The sequence below is a fragment of the Impatiens glandulifera genome, chromosome 1 (assembly GCF_907164915.1).
Source record: "Impatiens glandulifera chromosome 1, dImpGla2.1, whole genome shotgun sequence".
NCBI classification, from domain to species: domain Eukaryota; kingdom Viridiplantae; phylum Streptophyta; class Magnoliopsida; order Ericales; family Balsaminaceae; genus Impatiens; species Impatiens glandulifera.
This window is the reverse complement of record NC_061862.1, coordinates 78,808,648-78,832,893: the sequence shown is the minus strand read 5'-3', so window position 1 is coordinate 78,832,893 and position 24,246 is coordinate 78,808,648. Positions and strand designations below refer to the sequence as shown.

Genomic DNA, 24,246 nt, shown 5'->3' with positions numbered 1-24,246 from the left:
TAAAGCAATAAACTCCATATATTTGTTCTTTATTTTTAATTGTAAAATTTTTAATAATTCCGACTTCAATTTAAGGCAACTTAACATGTTTGTAGTAAAATTGAACTCCAAATGTTTGTTTTCTTATATAATATTATTGTCACATAAACTATCATATTAAGTTATTAAGTTTAATTATACAATAAAAATGTTCAATATTCGGGATCAATATTAACTAATTATTGTTGCCATGAGTTAGTGTAAAAGTTAGGATATAAATTCTTTTGATTCATTTCCATAATCATCTATGAAAAAGTGAAAGAAATGCCTTTTCATGCTGTCATGAGGTAGACTTGTGAAAAAGGTGAATCCAAAAAATGAAGTCACACCCAAAAGAAGACTCAATACAATTGAGTCGACCAGATAGGATTCAGATTGAAGAACTCTGTGGTGATTTTGAAAAAATAGATTTTTTTTTATTAAAAAGACTTAAAATATAATAATTTATTTTAAATAGATGTATATTAATATTTTAATTAATAAATCAATAAATAAATCGTGTGATGAATAAATGATCCTGAATACAATATTAATTCCCATTATCTAGAGCATTTTTTTATTATTATTTTGAAATATATATATTTGAAATAACTTTTGTATTTCTCTCTTAGTTATGGGCTAATAAAAAACATTGGGCCAAAGTAGAAAAGGAAGCGGTCCATAAGAACTGAAGAAGACTCAACGGCCCAATAACTACTACAAAACCTGTAGAGACACAGTAGAACCCTAGTAGGGTTTTTGGTTTGAGTCGCTTTGTGAAAAAGAGAGAGAAAGAAACAGAGAGAGCTTCAACATCGATACGAAATGCCGAAATCTAAACGCAATAAACAAGGTAAGCTTCTTAATTCATTCTTACATCTCTATATGTTGGCTTAATTGAAGTAATGATTCGGAAAATTCTGTGTTAGATATCTAATTAGTATCGTCTATGATATGTAGTGACTTTATCTAAGACAAAGAAGAAGGGGAGAGTTCACAAAGAAGCCTTTGTAGATTCGATTCGTGAAGCAGCTGATAAGTATGATTCTGCTTACGTTTTCACCTACGAGAACATGAGGAATCTCAAGTTTAAAGAATTTAGAGACAAACTCAAATCTTCCAGCAGGTATTATAAGTTTTCCATTTGAATCAACTCATCATAGTTTCATTGTTCTTGAGCTTATTCCGAATTTGTGTTACTTGTTGCCAGATTTTTCCTTGGATCAAATAAAGTTATGCAGGTTGCTCTTGGTAGGTCAGTATCAGATGAGATAAAGCCTGGAATTTACAATTTATCAAAGGTTAAACCATATGCCCTACGATTTTAAGTGTCTTTTTACTGATTGTTTCCATTGTGCTGATTTGTTTTTTTGATGAATACATTCAGCTTCTTCGTGGAAATTCTGGTCTTTGTTTTACTAATTTGCCTAAAGGAGAGGTTCTAAGGTATAATATTATTGGTACTCTTGTTTGTTTTCTCCATTTGATAACATTGTTTTAACACTTAGTTTTCATGTGCAGCCTTTTCAATGATTATGAAGAATTGGACTTTGCAAGAACCGGAGGCCTTGCTTTAGAGAAGGTATTATAAACATTTTCTGGCAAAGAAATTTGTAAATTAATTGTCTTTTACATTACCCATATCTTGATTTGTTCATTGATTATCATTCTTAAGGTGGAACTTAAAGAGGGTCATCTGGATCAGTTTTCACATGAAATGGAACCATTATTGCGCAAACTTGGGTTGCCAACTAAATTAGAAAAAGGTCTTTTCTTTTTCATAAATTATCTGAACATAAATCTGAATCTTCTCTTGCTAATTATTAGTTTTGGGTTCTTAACAGGTGATGTTATGCTTACCTCTGATCATGTTGTTTGTGAGGCGGGAAAACCAATTTCACCGGAGACGTCTCGTATTCTTGTATGTTATTTTCACCATGAATATTATGTTCTTTATTATAGTTTATAAAGATGAGATTGTGAATAGTTTAACATTTGGGTCTTTTTCTTTTGTTTAATGTAGCGATTGTTGGGGATTAAGATGGCGACTTTCAAGCTACACTTGATATGCAGATGGAAGACTGATGAATTTGAACTTTACAAGGAATTGTTGGATCAATCTGATGATGAATCATCATAAGTATGATGATGATTATGAATTTTGATGTATCTTAATCAGGTATTTGAAAAACTAAAAGAAATAGGTTGAAAAAAGTTGTAATCTCTCCCTTTTATACTTCTTCTGTGAGGTATTTTATTTTTTGTTGGATTTTTAATATTATGTTAACAGAATTTAATTGTTGGAAAATTTTGAAGTGTTTTATTGTTTGTTTGAGTTATCTTCTTTCATTGAGTTTTTATTATCTTACATTAAATGTGGTTTTTATTAATTAGTTTATACAATTGTTATCAGTTGATTTATACAAAAATATCATTATTTTGAACATTATTCTTTTTTAATATATGTTGGTATGAGACTATGAGTTAGTTAAAATTGAAATATTCTTAATATAGCATTTAGAAATCTATACAAAGTTTTTTTAATAATTATTATTTTATTTTTAATTTATTCTTTATAAAATTATAAATTACAAATATTATATAATCTGATTGGCTTTAGAATTATAAAATTTTGGTCTAAATAAAAAATAATTTGAGTCTAGATAATTATTTAAAAAATAATTATATACCAAAAAAACAAATTATAATCAATTTAAGTTTAAAAATCAATATACAACCAGCCACACAATTTATTTTTGTACATAAATTTGTGATCATTTTTATTTACCAGAAAATGATATCATTGAACAACACTTTTCAAATAAGTTTCTACCAAAATTAATGACAAATGTATCAGCAATATACAATAGATTTTATTCACCTTTGCCCCAAAAAAAGATTTACACAAAATTCACTATCTTTAAAGGAAAAAACAAACAAATGAAATGTGTCAATTATAAACCAGATGAATTTTAAACCTTTTTTTACCATTCTTTTCTGCAATTGCTCCCATTTGCGTTTTCAAAGAAGAAGAAAAAGAAGACTATGTTTGTACATTTCTTTCAATATAATCATTCTCTCTTATCCTCTTCATCTTCCGAGCTTGAATCATCTGCGTTCTCTTGTTTGATCAAACCAATTTCACCTTTACTTCTTCCACTGCATAAAGTTTGAGACTCTTCACCACCTTCCAAATCCTCCTCTCCAATTTCCGACGAATATGCATATCTGAAAGAAAAAAAACAATGAGTTTCTTTCTAAACGTACAAAAATACCCACTTAAGAAAATGTCAAATCGTCTGTAGAATGATGGTTAAGTTGTTCAATCAGCAATTTTAATTTCTTAACCATACCTTTGAGAGTTTTGTGATGGAGACCATAGATAGCATATAACACATAGTAGTGCAAATGCAAGCACATCCCAAAACGCAGTAATAATCCATGCACTTTCCCACCTCTCATTGAATGGATCCGTCGCCTTGAAGTAAACCTACATGAATGAATCCATCATTATAATGTTCATTCAACCGAAAAAAGGAAAAAAGGAAGAAGATGATTTCCACCAGAGAATCAAACCTCGTATCCTATCCAAACAACCGAAAGAAGAACAGCTCCAGCCAATGCATTTGAGAACTTCTTATAAATTTCCAACTTAACAAAACTCCTTTTAGCCTAAACAAGACTCTCACAACATTAGGTTTTCAAAAGAGGAGAACATAAAACAAAATCATTCAGTAATTATCTACCTGAAGCTGCTCAAGTGTCTTCGAAAGAGAAGTGAAAATCCAAAGTATCAAAAACGCATCTAGAAATGCATCAGGAAGGACTAGCAAAACCCTAGCTCTTCCTGCTACATCATTTATAGTTCCCACATACTCAGTAATATTCAGCAATTCAGTAGCAATGAGATATGTTACTCCAATTAACAAAACCTTCGTGGTTAGCCCCCCGAGTGTAGGACGAACAACACCAAACCCCATCGAAACAGACAGTATAAGAAGCCGAGACAGAGTTTTCCTAATAGCTCCAACTGTCACAACCCAAGTTGTAATTCCCATTGGTCTTATTCCTGTACTATCAAAACGTGCATACTCAAAGTACCATAGTATAACCTCAAATAACCCTAGGCCAATTACAACAGCAATCGAATGCTGTATCTGTAATATATCATTCCAAAATCTCACATACTGAAATAACCAAATGATGCTGAGAAACACATATGCAATACACATAACTACGTAGAATTTCATCAGAGGAGCCATTCGAGCAGGTAAATAACCGTCTGGATTCTTCCATATCGTTCGCCCACTCATTGTCAATTCACTGAGTTTCGGATCACATGATATGAAAAACAGATTATACATACCTGTCTTCGTGACAAAAACTTCTTTGTTTTCCATTTTAGTTGATAATTCATTTCCATTGAATTGAACATCCAAGACTATTGGCCATTTAAGATCAGTTGCAGAAGGAAATCTGATAACATCTCCTTGCTTACATCCTTCAAGCTTAGCAAGATCAGATGTGCAACAGATAGATCTCTGCCCTCCGTAAGCAGAACCACCAATATTATCACGATCAGCAGACTCAAAGATTACAACTTGTATCAAACCAGTAGTATCTGACATATCTGCAGCCGCTTTTCTCCTCGTGAATGTGATATTCTCGAATCTAATAGTTTTTGTTTACAGTAGTTAGATTGAAGAACTAATACAAAAATCACATCTTACTGCAATCACGATAAATTGAACTGAAAAATCAAACAAAAACCTATTTTTTTTCTGTGGGCGAGTGTAAATTTATAGAGAAAGTGGAAGAATAAGTTTACCTGATATAAGAACGGCCATCCTGGACGGAGGTAGCGGGGGATTGATCAAGAGGAGAGGTAATGCGAGAAAGGACGACTCCTTCGCTTCCACCGGAAAGAAGAAAGGCATTGCCGACTTCCCTGAATGGATCTCGGTTGTAGAAATGAATGGAGGCATCTGTAGATCCAGCAAGAGAGAAAAGAAAAGCGGCAGTGAAGAAGCAAACGAATGAGTCAAAGGCGAACTCCATTGCATGTAGATTTCGTTGGAGATCGGCGAATTAGTCGGAATTTGGTGGCCGACGACGGTTGTGTGAGAATGTGAGAGAAATCCGATCTATCGGTGTTGAGTAGACGCGCCCTTTTTTACAAACATATTGAAATTCATTTATTTTCAAAGAAAAATGAACAAATGAATGGGGCAACGAATTTGGGAACAAAATAAAAAAAAAACGAATATACACACTAAGTTGGGGTCTTTATTTATTATTTTCCGTCTCTTCGTATTTTTTTTCTTTCGCGGTTTTCATTTGTCTTGAAATGAGCAAGTTTGCAGAGAAAACTCGACCGTATAGTTCACTGTTCTCTTCGTCTATTCTTTTTCCACGAAACCTTAGTTCACCGTTTATCTGTTTTTTCGCTTTTATGGTCTTTCAGAAATATTTGTTTCTTTATCTTTTGGCGTTCGAAAATAGTAAACCTTCAACACGTCGGTCGAAAAATTTCAAAGGTAACTTATTTTTAAGTTTTTTCACTTTTTTTGTTTATGTTGTAGATGCTTTAGCTTTTTAGTTGTTAGATGTGTAAAACCAATATTTATATTTCGAGTAACTGTTATGTGTTGAAACAAGATTTATGTTCTATCTTTTTAGTTTTGTATCGGTAAATTATATGTATTTAAATCAAGATTTATACCAATATGTTTTGAAATTTATGTTGATCCCATTATGATGTTAAAATTACTAATGTAAATCAAATTTAAACGAACATTATTTGAAATTTTAGTTAAAACGGTTTTTATGTTAAAACTCTTCTTATGTTCAAAATTTTATACCATTTGAAGTGCTTGTCATGTTAAACATTTGAAATTGCAGTTTTAAAGGTCATGTTAAGCTCTAAACAGATGCATGTTTAGCGTTTTGTTGAGCCATGTTAAGCGCTAAACATATGCATGTTTAGCGTTTTGTTGAGCCATGTTTAGCGCTTAACTGAGTCATGTTATCAACAATCTGGATTTCTATAAAAAAAACTTCAAATTAAAATTCTAAAGGCTATGTTAAGCGCTAAGCAGAGTCATGTTTATCGCTTAACTAAATCATGTTAAGCGTTTTAGTAGACTAATTTTCTGTAAAAAATAATTTGAAATTGCTGTTTTGAAGGTCATTTTAAGCGCTAAATAGAGTCATGTTTAACACTTAACTGAGTTATGTTAAGTGCTTCAACATACTGATTTTAGGTAAAAAAATTGAAATTGCAGTTCTGAAGTCCATGTTAAGTGCTAAACAGTTATCGCTTAATTGAACCATGTTAAACGCTTCAGCAGACTGGATTATGTCAAAAAATTTGAAATTGTAGTTATGAAGGGCATGTTAAGCGCTAAATAGATCCATGTTTAGCGCTTAAATGAGCCATGTTTAACGCTTTACCGAGCAATGCTAAGCGCTTTATAGAGACATGTTTAACGATTTTTTTTTTGATTTTTTTTTATAGTATATCAAAAGAGTCGTGGATCCTCGACAACATGGACACTACTAACCACGACTGTTGTTGAATCTGAAGGGTGTATAACTCCCCCAAAAGCATGAAAGTTATGTAACAACATCTTGACGAGAACCTCGCCAATGGGCATTTACAATCTCGTTCGACAACTATCGGACGAACAAAAAGAGACCGTGATGGTCATATGCTTTGGTGGGCTTCTGTCACTTTGAATCTCAAAATGCCTTTACAATTCTCTCGACATATCGTCAGCTAATTCAACTGTATGAGAAGTGCGCTCATTCTATATAATGACTACGAAGTTCAAATAGATGAAGAAGATGTCCCGTGCGTACTGGACATCCTTAGAGGAGAGATGCAAATCATTGAGTCAATTGGAAACGACTCATAAGACCCGAATACGAACACGAACAAGTGTTGATGAAGTATAGGAGAAGATGGGGAATCCTCTAGAACAGTGACACTCCCAACATAAATGTAATGCCACAAACGATCATAAAGAACCAAGGAGCTAACAATAAGTTTAAGATATACTTTGTAGTCTATAGTGTTAACAACTTTCTATAGACCTCACAAAATCAGCAATCCATGTATACAGTTAATTTCAAAACTGACATTCTAAAACATCATACATATATATACACTTCTAACCCAATTTTCGTACTATAGGTTTAAAATCCTAAAATATTTAATGATTGATAATGATATTCGAAAGTTAAACTAGTGTCAGTTCACTATTAAAGAATTGGTTGATTTCTGCGACAAATGAAAGAAAAATCAAAAGACCTATTTTTACATATTGTTGACATTTCTATTGGTAATTAATCTTGGTCAAATATCATTACTTTATTTAAAAGTAAATGATCTAATAGATTGAATATGGTTGTTGAATGCACAATACAAACGACCTTATCACCAACTATTTCCAATATTGTCATGGAATGACAATAAACTAATGGATAAAAGATCAATATGAACTGAGAGGAAGAAACTTAGATTTGGAAAGACCAAACAAGGGGATTTCCAACCACTGACCTATATTATTAATATATATAATTAAAGATATTTTATATAAATTAATATTAGATTAAATATTTAATTTATTTTAAGGAAAGACCAAACAAGGGGATTTCCAACCACTGGCCTATGCTATATTGTAAGGAAGTAAGAAGGCTTGGGTATCAAAATTTACCGTTAGTATTCTACTCTAGTGGGTGTATGGGCTACTGAGGTCAGCTAGAAAGTGATATAAACATTATTTTTTAACAATTCAATCATCTTAAATCAAATACTAACTAAAATTTATAATATTCTTTTAAATAGAAAATTTATACAAAACTAGAGTGTTTGAGCAAGTTTTTCCTAATTTGGCTAATATAAGAGAAAATTTACACAATAACTCATTGCCATATCATTTTATATGAATTTGGTGATTTAAATTAGACTTTGAACACGAAGATTTAATAATAATAAATTCTTTAGTTCAGTTAGACCATCTTCAATCTTTACCTATATTCTTAAACTCAAAATGTAGTAAAAATGTCACATCAAATAGTAATTCAATTTTAATCCTAAAACCCATTTTCAAACTTAAAAGAATATTGTAAGAATATTCCTTTTTATACAAACTTTTTATAATTTTCAATAACTACTTATATATTTATTAACTTTACAAATTAAACCTCAATACTTTTTTAAATACACTAATTAAAGAAAACTTATATACATAACAAAATAATAAAAACGAGGAAATGATTCTAATTACCAGATTATTAATCATATTTGTATTGATTATCGTTAATTTTTTTTTATCTATGTTGTATTTTTAATTAGTGTGGAAAATGTAATTTTTATTTTTAAGTATTGTAAGAAATGTATTTTTAATTATGGTATAAATATATAAGATAAAACAACAAATTAAACATATAAATAAATTATATACAAAATTAGATATAAAATTTAATTAAATTAAAAATTAAAGAACCAAAATAAATGTTAAGAATAAATTATATAAAAAGTTAAATATCCAAATTAAAACATTAATAAACTAGGATTTTTTTTGAATTTTCAATTCAATTATGCGTAATAAACGGTGTAAACACATATTTGGGTTGTTTTGAGAGAGAAAATGATGAATACGCATTTTGGGTTTAAGTTTGGTGTTAGGTTGGAAGAGAAAATGGGTTTGAGTATGCGAATGTATTACCATTGAAGATGCTCTCTATCAAAAATAACTCTTTATCATATTCAATATTAATAAAAAGATAAACAAGTTTCAACATAAATATTGAATTATAATTTTTTTTACTCTTATTTACATTTAACATGTTTTAAGTGAGAATCGAAGTGATGACATTTGATCTTTTAAGTCTTAAGAATCACTTTTGTCACTTAAACTACATTAGTGATTTATATCTTGAAAAATTATAAGTATATATCAAGGACAATTCAATCCACAATTACACAAATTATATTGTGGCCAACAATATTCCAAATGGAGAAATGATTACATATCAATACACTCAAATACAGAGACTACTCAGATTCGAAGGTAGTATGAGCTTGAAAAAAAAAATTATAATAGGTTTAAATAAATAACGAGAAAATTTTGGATTAAATGAGTAAATAAATGTATGTTTTACCATTTTTTAAATAGTTAGACAAGTAAAATAGTAAATTATATTGATTTTTTTTTAAAAATTATTAGGTAATATTACATTTTTATCGTAATTTCTTTTTCACGGAGTGGGCTATCCTACATAGATCCGTCCCTATTCAAATGTAATACACTTTGAAATGGTATTTCAAAGTTATTTTACTTGATTACAAATTTAAGAATAAAAAATATAATCATTAGTTATTTAATAAATATACATATTAAGTATAAAGATAAATATACAATTAACACATAAATAATGTAATATATTTTTTGGATTAAGGTTTGAAATATTAAGATTTTACAAGTTAAACCCCTTAAGGAATATCACACAAACTGCATTCTTCCCTAACTAACCACTCAAGCATAAGTGTTGAATCTTGCTTTCTCCTATATTTTCTCACCTATTTAGTAACAACAATATTAACAAACCTTTACTTATTATTTAAAATAATCCAAGAAATAAAAAGAGGGTGGATCAAGTAAGAGACAATATTGCAATTGATCATAATATATAGAATACTTCAGCAAATGAGTTCCTCAAACATACATTAATGAATATTAGAAAATCTTCTTTTCTCCTCAATAACAACCATTTTGTAACTACTTGAAAAAATGTTGAGTCGGGGAAGAGACAATGCATTTGTGATCGTAACAACTCTATTTGCATACCTATTGATGAGATCCGATATCGCTTGTGCAACCACTCATATGGTGGGTGAAGAAAACGGTTGGGCCTTCGACGTGGTGGATTGGCCGAAAGGAAAGAGTTTTCAAGCTGGAGATGTTCTTGGTAAACAACTTAATTATCAATACTTTATTTTTTTTCTAATCTAAAAATTAGTTTTATGTTATCTCATTGTCATGTTTGGCAGCTTTCAATTACAATCCAATGTATCACAATGTGGTGGGTGTGAATCAGGATGAATATGACACGTGTAACCCATCTATTGGCTCTAAACTCTACACTTCTGGGAATGAACTCATTACTCTTGTCAAGGGACCAAATTATTTTATTTGCTCTTTTCCTGGCCATTGTGAATCTAACATGAAGATTGCTGTTATTGGACTCTAAGTGTTAAATTGTTTGGATAATAAATGGATTCTCTCATTCTCTCTCTATATTCCTCTTTAGTGGGAGAGTTAAGATTTTTTTTTATTTTATTTTAAAAAAGTCATATTTATTGAAATCACTTTTAATTACTTGTATGGCTTCCACAAACCATTTCTTAATTTTGAAAATTATTGTAATACATATTTAAACCAAATAAAGGACTTACTAAGCTCTCAAATTCAATTAACCAAGAGGGACCAAAATTTAAAGATTACTTAATTATTTAAGTTAAATTATTAAAAATATTTATTATTTTAAATTTAAATTTTATAAAAGTAAAATAAAAATATTTGTATTAGTGAATTACATATTTAACAATTAAAATGATTTATTTAAAACAATCAAACTAAATATAAGGAAATATGAGAGTTCAAAACCCTTTCAAATATATGGATTTGATAGCCCAAACAAATTCAACATTGTTTCATTTCCTCTTTAATTCTAATATATCAAATATCATTCCATTTAAAGTAAAAAACAACCAAAATGATATATTTTTTTTCATAAAATTAAATTACAAAACAACCCAAATGATAAAAGTAAGGCAAACACTAGTATTAATTTGAATTAAAAATTAAAAAGGTTTAAAACACTTAAAAAATAAGTTAAGGATGCAAAACGAGCTTTAAATTAAATTTCATTACCCAAAATAATATTTTCCTGATGCATAGTTAGGCGGCGGGGCCCCATTTCTCTCTCTCTCTCTCCGGCAATCGGCAATCGACATAGCCAAATTAAGGAAGATATTTGCTGTAATTCATGATTATTTATCTTTGACATGTATAAGAAAGATTCAAGAACTCGAAAGATTCTCTCTTTTCTTCAATGGCGTCGTCTCTTTCATCACTCTTACTCTCCAATCCTCGTCCTTTCCGTTCCATAAACACCAACCCTACTCGTAACCCAAATATCTGTCTCCCTATTCGAAACCCACTTCTCAATTTCTCCGCAAATTCTTCCAACAAGGAGAATCCCGCTTTCACCTCTCTTCCACCGCCGCCACTGCCGCCGCCTCCAGAGAAGAAATCGTTCGCCGTTGTGACAGGAGAACTTTTCATCGGCTTCGCGTCGCGGATTATTCGTGGCCGAAAGCGATTGCCCGACAGCGACAGCGACAATTCCAAGTCTTTGACCGCGGATGAGTCGAAACAGTCGTATTTCTGGAGACGTAGGAAAGAAGGGATTGCTGCCGTCGTAGAGGACCCGGTTGAACCGGAGGTTGTTTGGGAACAAAGTTTGAGAGATGTAGAAGCTGAAAGAGGAAGAAAGGCAGTGACTAGCCCTGGTTTTAGCTTTTCTGCTGCCGGTCTTTTATTTCCTTATCATCTTGGTGCTGCTCAGTATTTGATTGAAAAGGGTTACATTAAGGTTTCAATTTCTTGCCCATTTTTCTTCTCAAACATGGAAATCTTGATATATAATGTCTGTAACTGTGATTGATACAGGAAACAACACCTTTGGCCGGTGCATCTGCTGGAGCCATTGTTTGTGCTGTAATTGCTTCTGGAGCTAGTATGCATGAAGCTTTAGAAGCTACCAAAATATTGGCTGAAGATTGCAGGCAAAAAGGAACTGCTTTTCGTCTAGGGGTATTATCTTGTTTACTGTTTATCTGTCATCTGTATAATAACACCATTTGTTCATCAAGAAGAAGGTTCAAGTTCATGAGACTATTTGAAAAACGGCTATGAAATCATATGGATTGTTCAAGATCCTCATATGGATCCCTCATGATTGTGGGGCAGTTTTGTTTCTGGATCTAGATCTCACATAGAAACTGTCAATGAAATCAAGATTATTTGAAAAATGTTTTTTTTTTCTTCATTTGGTTAATCATATGATTGTGGGTATTTCTAAATAGGCTCATTGGTTGATCATATTCTTGTGGGACACTTTTGTTTCTGGATCCAGAACCCACATAGAAACTGTCAATGAAATCAGATTATTTGAAAATGTTTTTTTCCCTCATCTGGTTGATCATATGATTGTGGGCATTTCTAAATAGGCACATTGGTTGATCATATAGTTGTGGGATACTTTTGTTTCTGGATCCAGAGCTCACATAAAGACAGCCAATGAATTTCAGAATGTGATCCCATTCTAGATCCACAATAGGATGAGAAAACAAATTATTTTTGAAAAATGTTTTTTTTTCCTCAACCGATTGATCATATGATTGTGGGCATTTCTAAAGAGGATCATCTGAAATGCCCTTTGACTCCATCATATGGAAACACTATTTCTGCCAGATTTCTCATATGGATGTGAAAATTTCTTTGTAGGCTGTTTTAAGGGATATTCTAGACAAATTTCTACCCGATGATGTTCACATAAGATCAAATGGGCGTGTTCGTGGTGAGACCGCAGTTACTTTCTTCTCCATCATATTATTATTAAAAAAATTATTTCGTCAAATTGTTTGTGATGCGTTTGGTTATATTTCAGTTGCAATAACACAGATCCTGTGGAGGCCTAGAGGCCTATTGATTGATCAGTTTGATTCAAAGGAAGATATGATCAATGCAGTCTTTACATCTTCTTTCATTCCAGGGCATGTCTAATATCTATTTGTTTGAATTGTTTAAAATGAAACGAATTTTTCGAATAATTTTCTTTACTTTTTGCTTCACCCCAGATATCTAGCACCACGCCCAGCAACAATGTTCCGAAACCGGTTATGTGTAGATGGAGGCCTAACATTGTTCATGCCACCTACATCGGCTGCACAGACAGTACACAATTTTATGTTCATTGTTTCCAAACATTATAAACAAAAGTTTTTTTTTCACGATCTTTGTCACCTTTTTATTCTATATCAGGTTCGTGTATGCGCTTTTCCAGCCAGTAGGTTGGGATTGAAAGGTATCGGGATTAGTCCTGACTGCAACCCTCAAACCTGTGCCAGTCCCCGAGAGGTAGAATGACTCGATTTAGATCCCACTTGAACAATATGTTCTCATATTTGATTGTAAATGAACTCTTAATTGTTGTTTTAGCTCTTCAATTGGGCAATTGAACCAGCCAAAGATGAGATTTTGGACAAGCTATTCCAATTTGGGTACGACGATGCAGCTGTTTGGGGCAAGCAAAACCCAGTGGAGGAAATTTTACAAGACGAATACAGGGACAATAATGTAAAAGACCACAGTCCCTAAATTTGGGAGGGATTGGGTGATTTTTTTTAGGAAAAGATGTACATTGGATGTTCAGGGTATTTGGGTCAACTTGTATTATAATGTAATTAGTATAGAGAGCAATATTATGTAATAGTGATCTTAATGCACCAATGATATAGGAAGCAAAATTAATTGAATATTTGTTGACAAATTTATATTGGAATTTCTAGCAATAAGATTTTGTTCCATGTTGAACAATAATGGGTTTATTTGAAAACTATCATTTTCTTTTTACTAATTTTGACTGGGATCAATAAATGTGTGGGTTATATTTATTTTATGAATTTGTGATACTTATTTCTAAATATTGTCTAATTTGGATTTTTTTTATTTACACAAGAAATTGTGAATAAACTACTTCTAAACTTAATTTCATATAAAATATTTTTGAACAAATTGTTATTTGGTCTTGAATTTAGGAGTTTTTTTTCTTCCTTTTTATTTTTATTTTTTTTTGATACTTGAATTTTGACTCGCAAATAGGATTAAAGACAAATCGGACATAGGGTGAGACATGAAAACACCTGATCACAATGACCGGATTCGTCTTGTGCCATATATATATATATTCATTCTTTATTGCTGGACCTATGCGGCTTTCCACGCGCTCCATCCACTTGGTAAGAAGTCATTCTTGTTTGGTAAGACGGAATTGGATAAAGAAAATAGAGTTCTCGACACCGAGAATTCGGGCCGGATGCATGTCCCAGATTTGAAAAGTCGAGTCTCGATCAGTCTAGTACACCAATCATATGGTACGACGAGCACTAAAAGACCTCTCCACCCCTCAAAGTCCTCTTTACGGTTGTAAGTGACTTTAACTATAACATGATATTAAGAAATATGAATCTATTATTTTTTATTCTTTTATCACATATAAAAATGTTAAAGTTCCACTTCAAATTGTACAATTCAAAATAGGATGTTCATATTTTGAAAGTGATCCAAGTTGGAGCCCCAAACATTAGTTATGCAAAATTTCATTTTAAAATTGCTAAATTTACTTCCATTGACAAATTATTTGATATCTCATCTTTTAAGTTTATAAGTACAAATCGGTTGATCAACCAAATTGTATGATTAGATAGTTTATGAAACCGATCATGGTTAAAATTTAAATTTTTTACATAATTTAGTTACAATATATTATTGATACCCAAACATTTATTCTAAGTTTTCAACTTTTTTTAAGAAACAAAATAAAAATTCAACCAACCATTGAACTACAACATACATAAGTATTTGTTTTTTTTCAAATAAATATACATAATTGATATTTGTCACTTAAATTTTTTTAAATCTAATAGTCAATAAACCAAAACTGACGGTAGAAGGTTTTCCAAACAGAATTTAACAATATATTTTGGTGTATAAATCAATCAAATCAAACCGTTTACCATTCTAACATCGTAATTCAATTAAATTGTTTATTTCTGTTGTCCAAGCAAAGAAACAGTCTCGGAACTCGACCTATCATTGCCCCGATTGTGGATATTAATTAGTTTCCAATTAAATTATTATGGTAACTTTCCAGCTTAGGATTTTCCCAAATTAGATCATCATTTTCCAAAATTGTATTGAAATGTAAGTTAATATTTCTATACTTGCGTTGGTAAAGTTGTTTGTCTAACTTGTGGATTATGTTGATTCCATAAAAAAAAGCACATATAATTGAAAACATTGTCAGATTTTGTTTTGATACAATATTAACAAATTAATTTAGGTTATATGTATTGGAATTATTTCTAATATTTGGATACATATACTATTTATATATATGATTTAAATAATTGATATCATAAATTCTTTAATTAAACCTTAAATCGAAATAATTTCTCTTAATTATTATTTTTTATTTTTTTTTTAAAAATAATTAATACAAAATAATATAAATGAAATTTCACTTATTCTTATATATTAATAATTAAACATAATTCTTAAAATAATAAAATTGATCATTATTTTAAATACGTTTAGATATTCAAGATCTTTCTTTATTCTAATTTTTATTATCAATATATACATCAAAATAATTTGTTGTTTATAATTCAATAATCTAATATATATATAGAGAGAAATGATTAGGTGAGAGAATTTGGTGAGGGAATGACGTGGCATAATCTTATTCGCTGAAAAAATCAAATAATTTCTCTCTTTTCTCTCTTTCCTCCCATTTTTACATTTTCAAACCAATGAAGATATGCCACGTCATTCCCTCACCAAATTCACTCACCAAATTCCCTCCCTCTATCACTCCTCATATATATATATATATATATATATATATATATATATATATATATATATATATATATATATACTTTAATTAAGGAATTCAGATTTTAAAATAACTAACATTTATCCCGTGCATTTGCACGAGTAATAATATAAAAAATCGTGAAAAAATATTACGGTAAAAATGTGATAGCATTTTTAATTTTATTTTTAACCATTTTAAGTTTATGGGCGGATCAACCCACAATCCGACTCAAGTATTCAATTACTCTCACATTGCAGAACGATCTCTAAAACAATTGATATAGTTTGATTCTCCAACTCATTTAGTTTCAACTCTAGAGTCCACTTCTTTCCCATACTACGAATGAAAGGAAAAATGTAAAGACTATCATTAAAGTAGCCCAAACGAGACTTATTATATCCATATGAATTATGTCTCATATCTCTATAAATATGACGAAATTCTTCCACTATTGCTCACTAACAATAGTGAAATCTATAGCGCAAAGTCAAAAAAGAATTATGACTGATTAAAAACTATTGATGAACTACCGCGTTCATCAAATTTGGTGTTGAATTTAAAATATAAAGTGTTATTAGCCTAGTTGGTTAAAGAGTTGTACTTGTTTTGTTAGGTTGCAAGTTTGAACCACACTTATAACATTTTTAATTTTATTTTTAACCGTTTTAAGTTTATTGGCGGGTCAACCCACAATATAACTCAAATGTCAATTTACTTTCACATATATTTCCAAATTAACCACGACTCTTGACCCGACAATCCGGATACTTTAAAAATTAATCATCATTATATATATATATATATATATATATAGATTTCAAATCCCCAAAATATAGAATAGTGAAGAGAAAAATAAATAAGTTTATTACCAAATAAAAAAATATAAAATATATAAATACCAAAATAAAGTAAATGTGGAACAAATCAACATTATAGTTAAAATATGACAAAATAATAATAATAATAAATAAATAAAGTATCCATTATTTATGAATTTGTTTGTACTACCTAACAATTTGTCTAAAATTTTGTAAAATGAAACTCAATTTTTTGTTGGTGTCTAATTTTCACAAATTAAAGTGATTGTTTTTATAACTAATTGGATTCTAAAAAACAATTAAGGTTATAATTATTATAATATTTATTATTCGTTAATTTTATTTTTATTAATTAATTATAAATTAGAATGAAACTGAATTATTTATTTTAATTGAAGTTATTATAAATAATTAAATTATTTAAATAAATAATAATATATGGACGAGAGGTTATAATAATATTTATTATTAGTTAGTGATCATATTCAAAGGTATTTTTATTTTACAATTTAAATCTCCTAAATAGTTTTCATAATTAATAATAATATTTAATGCAAACTTCAATAATTATAGATGACTTTTTAAGGGTTTATTTTATTTGAATTTATTTATAAATATTTAAATTATTTAGATGAAATATTTAATAAAAAAATATTAAAATATATGGATGGTAAATTATATTTATCGAGTTTATTTTTACTAACATTTTTTTTTTATAAAAATAGGAGTATAAAAAACACAAGTATATCATAAAAATAGAAGTTGCTCAATAAAATTAAATTCATAAAACACATTAAAAATAGGAGTATTATACAAAAATACTTGATCTTCAATTATTTTAAGTTAATGTATACATATGAAGATACAAATCTAGATTTAAACACAATTATCTCAAAATTAAAGTATTTTAAGTGAACAAAGATTCAAAAGTATAATAGCTTGCATACAAAAATATAATGGCCTACAATGGCTGAAAGTATCTGAAACAAACCAAACAAAATCAAGAATTAATGCAATAGTATCATAAAATCTTTTTACAAACAATTTTATGATAAAATTATCAAAATTTCACTGACTTACCAATGCTCACACCTCCAGGCATGATAACACCATTATCACCAAAAACAACTTTGTGTAACCATGATAACACCAATATTGGAAAAACATAATAAAAAAAATCAAAGTTGTTTAATGTAACCATGATAACACACCATTGGAAAAACATAATAAAAAAATCAAAGTTGTTTAATGTTGAATCTAATTAACCCATCATCTCCATCAAAACATCAATTGAAATATTAAAAACCAACCTATTATAATAGCACCATTATCGTCAAAAGTGATGACTAAAAGTACTTAAACAAACCAAACAAAATCGGGAATTATTATATATATATATATATAAAAATTCTCGTTAATCATCTGAAAATAGTCTCCAGATAACTTTGCTCTCATGTGTCTCTGAATAACAAAGTAAGACTTAAGAAAGATGAAACATAACAAAGAATAAAAGTTATATTTCAAGAACTAATAAAAATATATGATAAGAAATTTAGACTTGAGCTTAAGAGTTCATACCACATTACACAAATATGAATCTTCATTGAAATAACTAAAAGACTCGTTCTCCCTATAAAAACGACAAAATTACATCAACAAAAACTTAATAAAAAAAATATTCATTGCAAATTTCTGATCCTAAGCTAACACTCGTAACACTCGGTTCAAAACTTTGAAAATTTTCAAATTAAGAAGAAAATAAAGTGGTAGTATACTAGAGCACCTGAAGAATTGTAAATAAAACAACAAATTATTTAAGTGTTATATATATAGAGTGTACAATCTCTCGTTAATCATCCAAAAGTGGTCTCTAGATAACTTTGCTCTCATCTGCCAATGCATAACATCAGATTTACTAAACAAAATCATGCATTATACAGTTAGAAAAAATAAAAGGTAGATAAAAAAGATGAAACATTTTCAATAACAAATAAAGAAAGCAAGATTGTATGTTTAAGTGATTTTTTTATTACTATCCATAACAAATAAAGACCTTTCAGAATATGTATAATCAACAACCCTCAATAACAAATAAAGATATAAAGAGAGACGATTACCATCAAGAAACCTGGATGCCTGCTTTTTTTATACGAAACCTAAAAGTAGGGCGACGTCCTCCCTCTCTTCTCAAAGAAATATCTTCTGATAATCTGCGTCATCAAGACGATTTCCTACTGAGAATATACATCATCATTAGCTTCCAACATCTTCTTTAGTATTTGTCTAACCGTATGAGAGAAATTGAGGGGTTGAGAGAGAGTATTGAAAGATAAATGAGTGAGATTATTTTTTAATATTTATGAAAAAGATTTTTCTACCCACAAATTGGAGAAGTTGAGGGATTAAGAGAGAGTATTGAGAGATAAATAAGTGAGATTATTTTTTAATGTTTATGAATAAGATTTTTCTACCCACAAATTGACCCGTGTGTATATCCGTGGATTAACCAATTATATATTTGATTCATTTTCTCTCATGTAGTTGGATCAATCGCTATGGTAAGAGGACACGGCTAATGGAGACAATTTTAAATTAAGCGTCATTATTGTGTATATATAGATAATTAATTATGACTAATTATTATTAATTATATACCTGAAGAGTTAGGAATTATAGTTAGAGAACGGTTCAATTTCTAATTTATTAAATAAATATTATAGTATTTCAGTTACCTAATTTAATTATATATAATTAATTTAGAGTTACACAGTAAATACTTAAGAAATTTATTATATTAATTATTTAAATAATAATTAATAAAGAGATATAACACTAGTGGAAAAATAGGCTTCTGTAACGAAGCTTAGTAACGGCGCTCGAACGCCCTTACTGAAGATTTTTATCAGTAACGGTTATCATAAATCGTTACTGTTATTAAGATATCAGTAACAGCTATATAAGACCGTTACAGATATAAGGAATCAGTAATGGATATAAGAAAACATCGCTACAAATAATAGCGGTTTAAATTTTCTTTTTCGAATTAAGGGTATAATAACAGTTATGCTGATATCTCTTCACTTTAAAGTTTGTCGGATGATCTTTAGTAACGGTTTTGGAGGGAAACCGTTACTGAAAGCATATTGGTAACGGTTTTGGGAATAACCGTTACTAATAAGTTCCCTTTCCTTCATCTTCTTTAAAGGTATCAGTACCGGTTATACTGAAAACCGTTACTTATATCTCTTCATTTTAAAGTTTGTGGGATGAACATTAGTAACGGTCTCCCTCTAAAACCGTTACTGAAAGGATATTGGTAACGGTTTTGGGGATAACCGTTACTAATAAGTACATAGTCTCTTCGTCTTCTCTAAAGGTATCAGTAACAGTTTTTCAGTATAACCGTTACTGATATGGCTTCACTTTAAAATTTATGCGATGAACATTAGTAACGGGTTTGGAGGGAAACCGTTACTAAAAGGATATTGGTAACAGTTTTAGGGATAACCGTTACTAATAAGTACTTAATCTCTTCGTCTTCTCTAGAGGTATTAGTAACAGTTTTCAGTATAACCGTTACTGATATGACTTCACTTTAAAATCTGTGCGATGAACATCAGTAACGGGTTATCTAAAACCGTTACTAATACTCTATTAAAAACCGAAAGTCCGTCGTCTTCTTTCTTTTTTCCTTCTTTTTTTCTTCCATGCGCTCCCGTTCTCTTCTTCTTTCGCTGCCGGTTCTGCTTTGTCCACTGAGAGATCAAGTGTCGTCTTCTTCCTTGATCTTCTTCCGCGTCCAAATCTCTTCTTCCTTCCATTGTCGGTTTAAGCAGAAGACTTTCTTCCTTCCATTATGAAAGTACAAACCCAAATCCTCCTGATTTTATGAGGATCTCCAACCGATATTTTGTAAGTCATCTCTCTTAGTTTCTTCTTCTAGTACCAATTGTTCTAGATTGCTTAGTGAAATCAGATAGATCACAGTTTTTAGACTTGTTCGAATTTATACGTTTATATTATTATTATTTAGCCAATTAGGTGTTCTATGATGTTGATTTATGTTAAGTCACCTTTATTTATGCTCTAAAGTTGCTTAATCCTGATTTTCGATAGATATCATTGTGATGTAGTGTTAATGTAAACTGATAAAGAAAATGTTTGATTGATTATCACATATGGACCTGAGCTCCACACAGCTAGATTACATATGGATGGCTATCACAATAAGTTATTAGTTTTGATGTATTAATCACAATCTATAATTGTATTTTAATGTTGACTTTTCAGGATCCTTTCGAGGTTGTGGGGGAGGACATCAACAACTATCGTCGCCAAAGTCTACACCAAGCAAACAAACTATGGGATTGATGGAGATGTCAATGGAACACCTTGTACGTTAAAGCTCGTGAAGGTAACGAGGCAGCGATTAGGGAAAATCCCCCTTTGGAGATCGCCCTAAGTGATTGGCATTATCTTCTTGATCGTCGCTTTCTCACTCCGGAATTCAAGGTAAGTTAATTTTATTTAAAGAGCTCTTACATTAATCATTCATTAAACAAGAATCTTTTCTTATTTGCAGAAAACAAGTAATGTCAATGCGCTTAATAGGTCGCGTGTTGTGTACAAGAATCATGCGAGCAACATCTCATTTTCGCAAGTCGAGAGGCAAATGATTCGTTTTATCATTGAATACAAAGTTTATAATGTTATTACGTTTTTATCAATTATTAAATTTGTATAGGAGAAGACTACCAGTACTTCGCCTAATTTTGCTGACTTATTTCTCCACACTCATACAAAAAAATCAACTCTGCAAGATCCAAATCCGGAGGCCCCCCTATTATTCAAGAAAAAGTGGTAAGTCGTGTTTATTAGTTTCATTTATTTTATGTTATGTTAGATTATTGAATTGTTGGATTATTGAGTGTTATGTTAGATTATAATTTGGTTTATTGAATGTTAGGTTGGATTATTTGGTTTATTGAATGTTAGGTTAGATTATTGAATTGTTGGATTATTTAATTGTATGTTGATTAGGTTATGATAATTTATTGAATTATATGTTAAATTATTTGGTTTCTGTAATCAAATGTAATTTGTGTTTGTAGACTGCCTTGTGAACTGCTATAGAAGAAGACCCGACTAGGAATGACCTGTAGTTGGCTGAATATGCGTTCGGGTCTCAGGGACATGGGCGAGTCGTGAGTATGGGCTCAGGTGTCACACCTACATCTTTTAGAGCAGATGCTCGTGGGGGTTCTAGCACACTACGCAGTGACACGCAACATATCCATGAGGAAAACCGAGTTTTACTTGAGGAGATATAGAGAATTCAAGAGGAGCGTGAAGTTGAGAAACTTTAGTCATGGAGAGAGCGCGAAGAAGCATTATTGGAGCGTGAAATGGAGCGTCAAGAATTACAAATGCAACGTCAAATGGAGCGTGAAGAAGCACAAAGGGAGAGACAACAATCAAATGAAGAGCGTGATCAAATACAGGACGAGATGATTGTGATGAGGGAGTAGATGAACTACATATTATCTTTGATTCCCGTTAACTCTCGCCCTCCATGTCCACCCGCCCCTCCCACTAGAGATGATGCCCCTCCCACTTGAATTCTAGTTAGTTTAAGGTTTATGTGGTTTTTGAAGTCTAATTAGTTTTTGGTTATGTGTTTTTTGAAGTAGGTTAATTTATGGTTTTTGTGGATTGATGAATTGTGGATTTATGATTGTAGTTTGTGGATGATTGTTGTTTTGAATTGATAATTGTGGTTTTTGGTTATTAATAGTTTTGCAAAATGAATAATTATTATTATTGTTTATATAGGTACAAATATGAAATATTAAAAAAATTAAAAAAAACAATTATTTTTTTAGTAACGGTTTTATGCATAAGAAAACCGTTACTATAACTTTATCTGTAACAATTCAACATTAGTAACGGTTTTCGAAAACAGTAACGGTTTAATAAATAAGAAAAGCGTTATTAATGTCACTTTATATGTAACGATTTAACCTCGGCTAAAACTTTTACTGTTGTTGAAGGAGTTTTAGTAACGGTTTTCGAAAACCGTTATTGATACTAGAGAAGTATCAGTAACACTCGTTTCTGTAACGAATGGTAATGATTTTATTCGCCATGACAGAAAGTTATCAGTAACGACTTTTGAAGGTTTAGTAACGCTTTTTGCCGTTACCGGTATCCCTTTTCTACTAGTGTAAAGATTTTAACATTCAATATATACCTTTATAGAATTTAGTAATTATAATTAAGTATGGAATTTATTAATTATAATAAATTATGGAATTAATTATATATAAATTATTTATAAACTTAAAAAATATTTTCAACCAAATTTATAAGGAAGTTATCCCGTTAATTAAGAAAATTGAGTTTTATAACTTAATTAAGATATTAATTATAATAATTAATATATATGTTATAAAAAGAATTAAAAATAATGTTAAAATAAAGAATTATATGTATATAATTATTAGTAAAAGAAGTTTTTTAAGAGTTATATATAAAAGAAAATAAATATTTATATATAAATAATTAAAAAATTAATAAAATAAATATTTATTGAGAAATCAAGAAAAAGTCAATAATAAAGAATAGAGAAAAAGAAAATAAAGAGAAAATATTTATTATTATTTTATTATATTAATAATTTACAATTAAAGAAATAAATAAAAAATATCAATAACTTATTTATAAAGAATTAAAGAAATAAATTATGATATATTAATAAATATAATAATTGATATTTAGAATTTTATTGTAATCTTCATTCATTTATAATTAATTATTTATTAATTTGTATATATTATTTAAATTAATTATTAAATCAGTTATATTACATATTTAAATATTTTCATGTCTTTGTGCCTATATTATGTTGATTATAAAGTAGGTTGATTGATATTAAAAAATATTTTAGTGACATATTTCTTAATATCAATCAATATGCCGAATGTATGTCTAATATTACGCAATGGATAATTAATTCAAATAATATATAAAAATTAATAAATAAGTAATTATACGAGGATTACAATAAAATTCTAAATTTTTAAATTTATCAATTATTATATTAATTGATATATTATAATTTATTTATTTAATTCTTGATAAATAAGTTATTAATATTCTTTAATTATAAATTATTATTATTAATAAAATAATAATGAATGTTTTATTTCTTTATTTTATATATTTACAAACTTACTTACTAATAATTATATACATATAATTCTTTATTTTCTTTCATATATTTCAACATTATCTTTAATTAATTTTATAACATATATATTAATTATAATAAATAATTAAATTATAAAAACGCAATTTTCTGTATAAATTTGATCAAAAATATTTCTTAAGTTTATAAATAATCCAAATGCGTATATATAATAAATTCCTTAATTTATTTTAGTTAATAAATTCCTTACTTAATTCTAATTACTAAATTCTATAAATGTGTATATAATATATTGAATGTTAAATCTTTATATCTCTTTATTAATTATTATTTAAATAATTAATATAATAAATTACTTAACTATTTAATACCAATATGTAACTCTAAATTAATTATATATAACTTAAATATTTTCCATTTAATTATGTATCTGTATGATTTTAATATTTATTTCATAAATTAGAATTTAAA

At 29.3% G+C, this 24,246-nt stretch overlaps 4 protein-coding genes across 5 annotated transcripts; 3 read left to right on the top strand and 1 right to left on the bottom strand.

The window, feature by feature from the left end:
* The first annotated feature begins 738 nt into the window (after window positions 1-738).
* On the top strand, window positions 739-2,343 carry LOC124921751 (mRNA turnover protein 4 homolog). Its single transcript, XM_047462448.1, has 8 exons — window positions 739-871; window positions 979-1,144; window positions 1,229-1,319; window positions 1,406-1,464; window positions 1,540-1,600; window positions 1,694-1,784; window positions 1,863-1,939; window positions 2,042-2,343. The coding sequence occupies exons 1-8, from the start codon at window positions 844-846 to the stop codon at window positions 2,156-2,158; spliced, it is 690 nt and encodes a 229-aa protein (XP_047318404.1). The 5' UTR covers window positions 739-843; the 3' UTR covers window positions 2,159-2,343.
* Window positions 2,344-2,915: 572 nt separating this feature from the next.
* LOC124921750 (transmembrane protein 87B-like) lies at window positions 2,916-5,171 on the bottom strand. Its single transcript, XM_047462447.1, has 5 exons — window positions 4,847-5,171; window positions 3,765-4,689; window positions 3,595-3,690; window positions 3,372-3,508; window positions 2,916-3,246 (listed from the first exon to the last, which is right to left on the bottom strand). Exons 1-5 carry the CDS (start codon window positions 5,074-5,076, stop codon window positions 3,090-3,092), a joined length of 1,545 nt encoding a protein of 514 aa, XP_047318403.1. The 5' UTR covers window positions 5,077-5,171; the 3' UTR covers window positions 2,916-3,089.
* Window positions 5,172-9,815: 4,644 nt separating this feature from the next.
* Window positions 9,816-10,275, top strand: LOC124933519 (basic blue protein-like). Its single transcript, XM_047473937.1, has 2 exons — window positions 9,816-9,993; window positions 10,076-10,275. Exons 1-2 carry the CDS (start codon window positions 9,816-9,818, stop codon window positions 10,273-10,275), a joined length of 378 nt encoding a protein of 125 aa, XP_047329893.1.
* A 752-nt stretch (window positions 10,276-11,027) lies between these two features.
* Window positions 11,028-13,719, top strand: LOC124921749 (patatin-like phospholipase domain-containing protein 4). 2 transcript variants are annotated; one of them, XM_047462446.1, is made up of 7 exons: window positions 11,030-11,682; window positions 11,760-11,903; window positions 12,597-12,669; window positions 12,760-12,865; window positions 12,950-13,046; window positions 13,134-13,229; window positions 13,311-13,719. In XM_047462446.1, the coding sequence occupies exons 1-7, from the start codon at window positions 11,140-11,142 to the stop codon at window positions 13,467-13,469; spliced, it is 1,218 nt and encodes a 405-aa protein (XP_047318402.1). In that variant the 5' UTR covers window positions 11,030-11,139; the 3' UTR covers window positions 13,470-13,719. The 2 variants fall into 2 exon arrangements, with proteins under 2 accessions (XP_047318401.1, XP_047318402.1); XM_047462445.1 differs by having other exon boundaries at window positions 11,028-11,682; window positions 12,950-13,229.
* The last annotated feature ends 10,527 nt before the right edge of the window (window positions 13,720-24,246 follow it).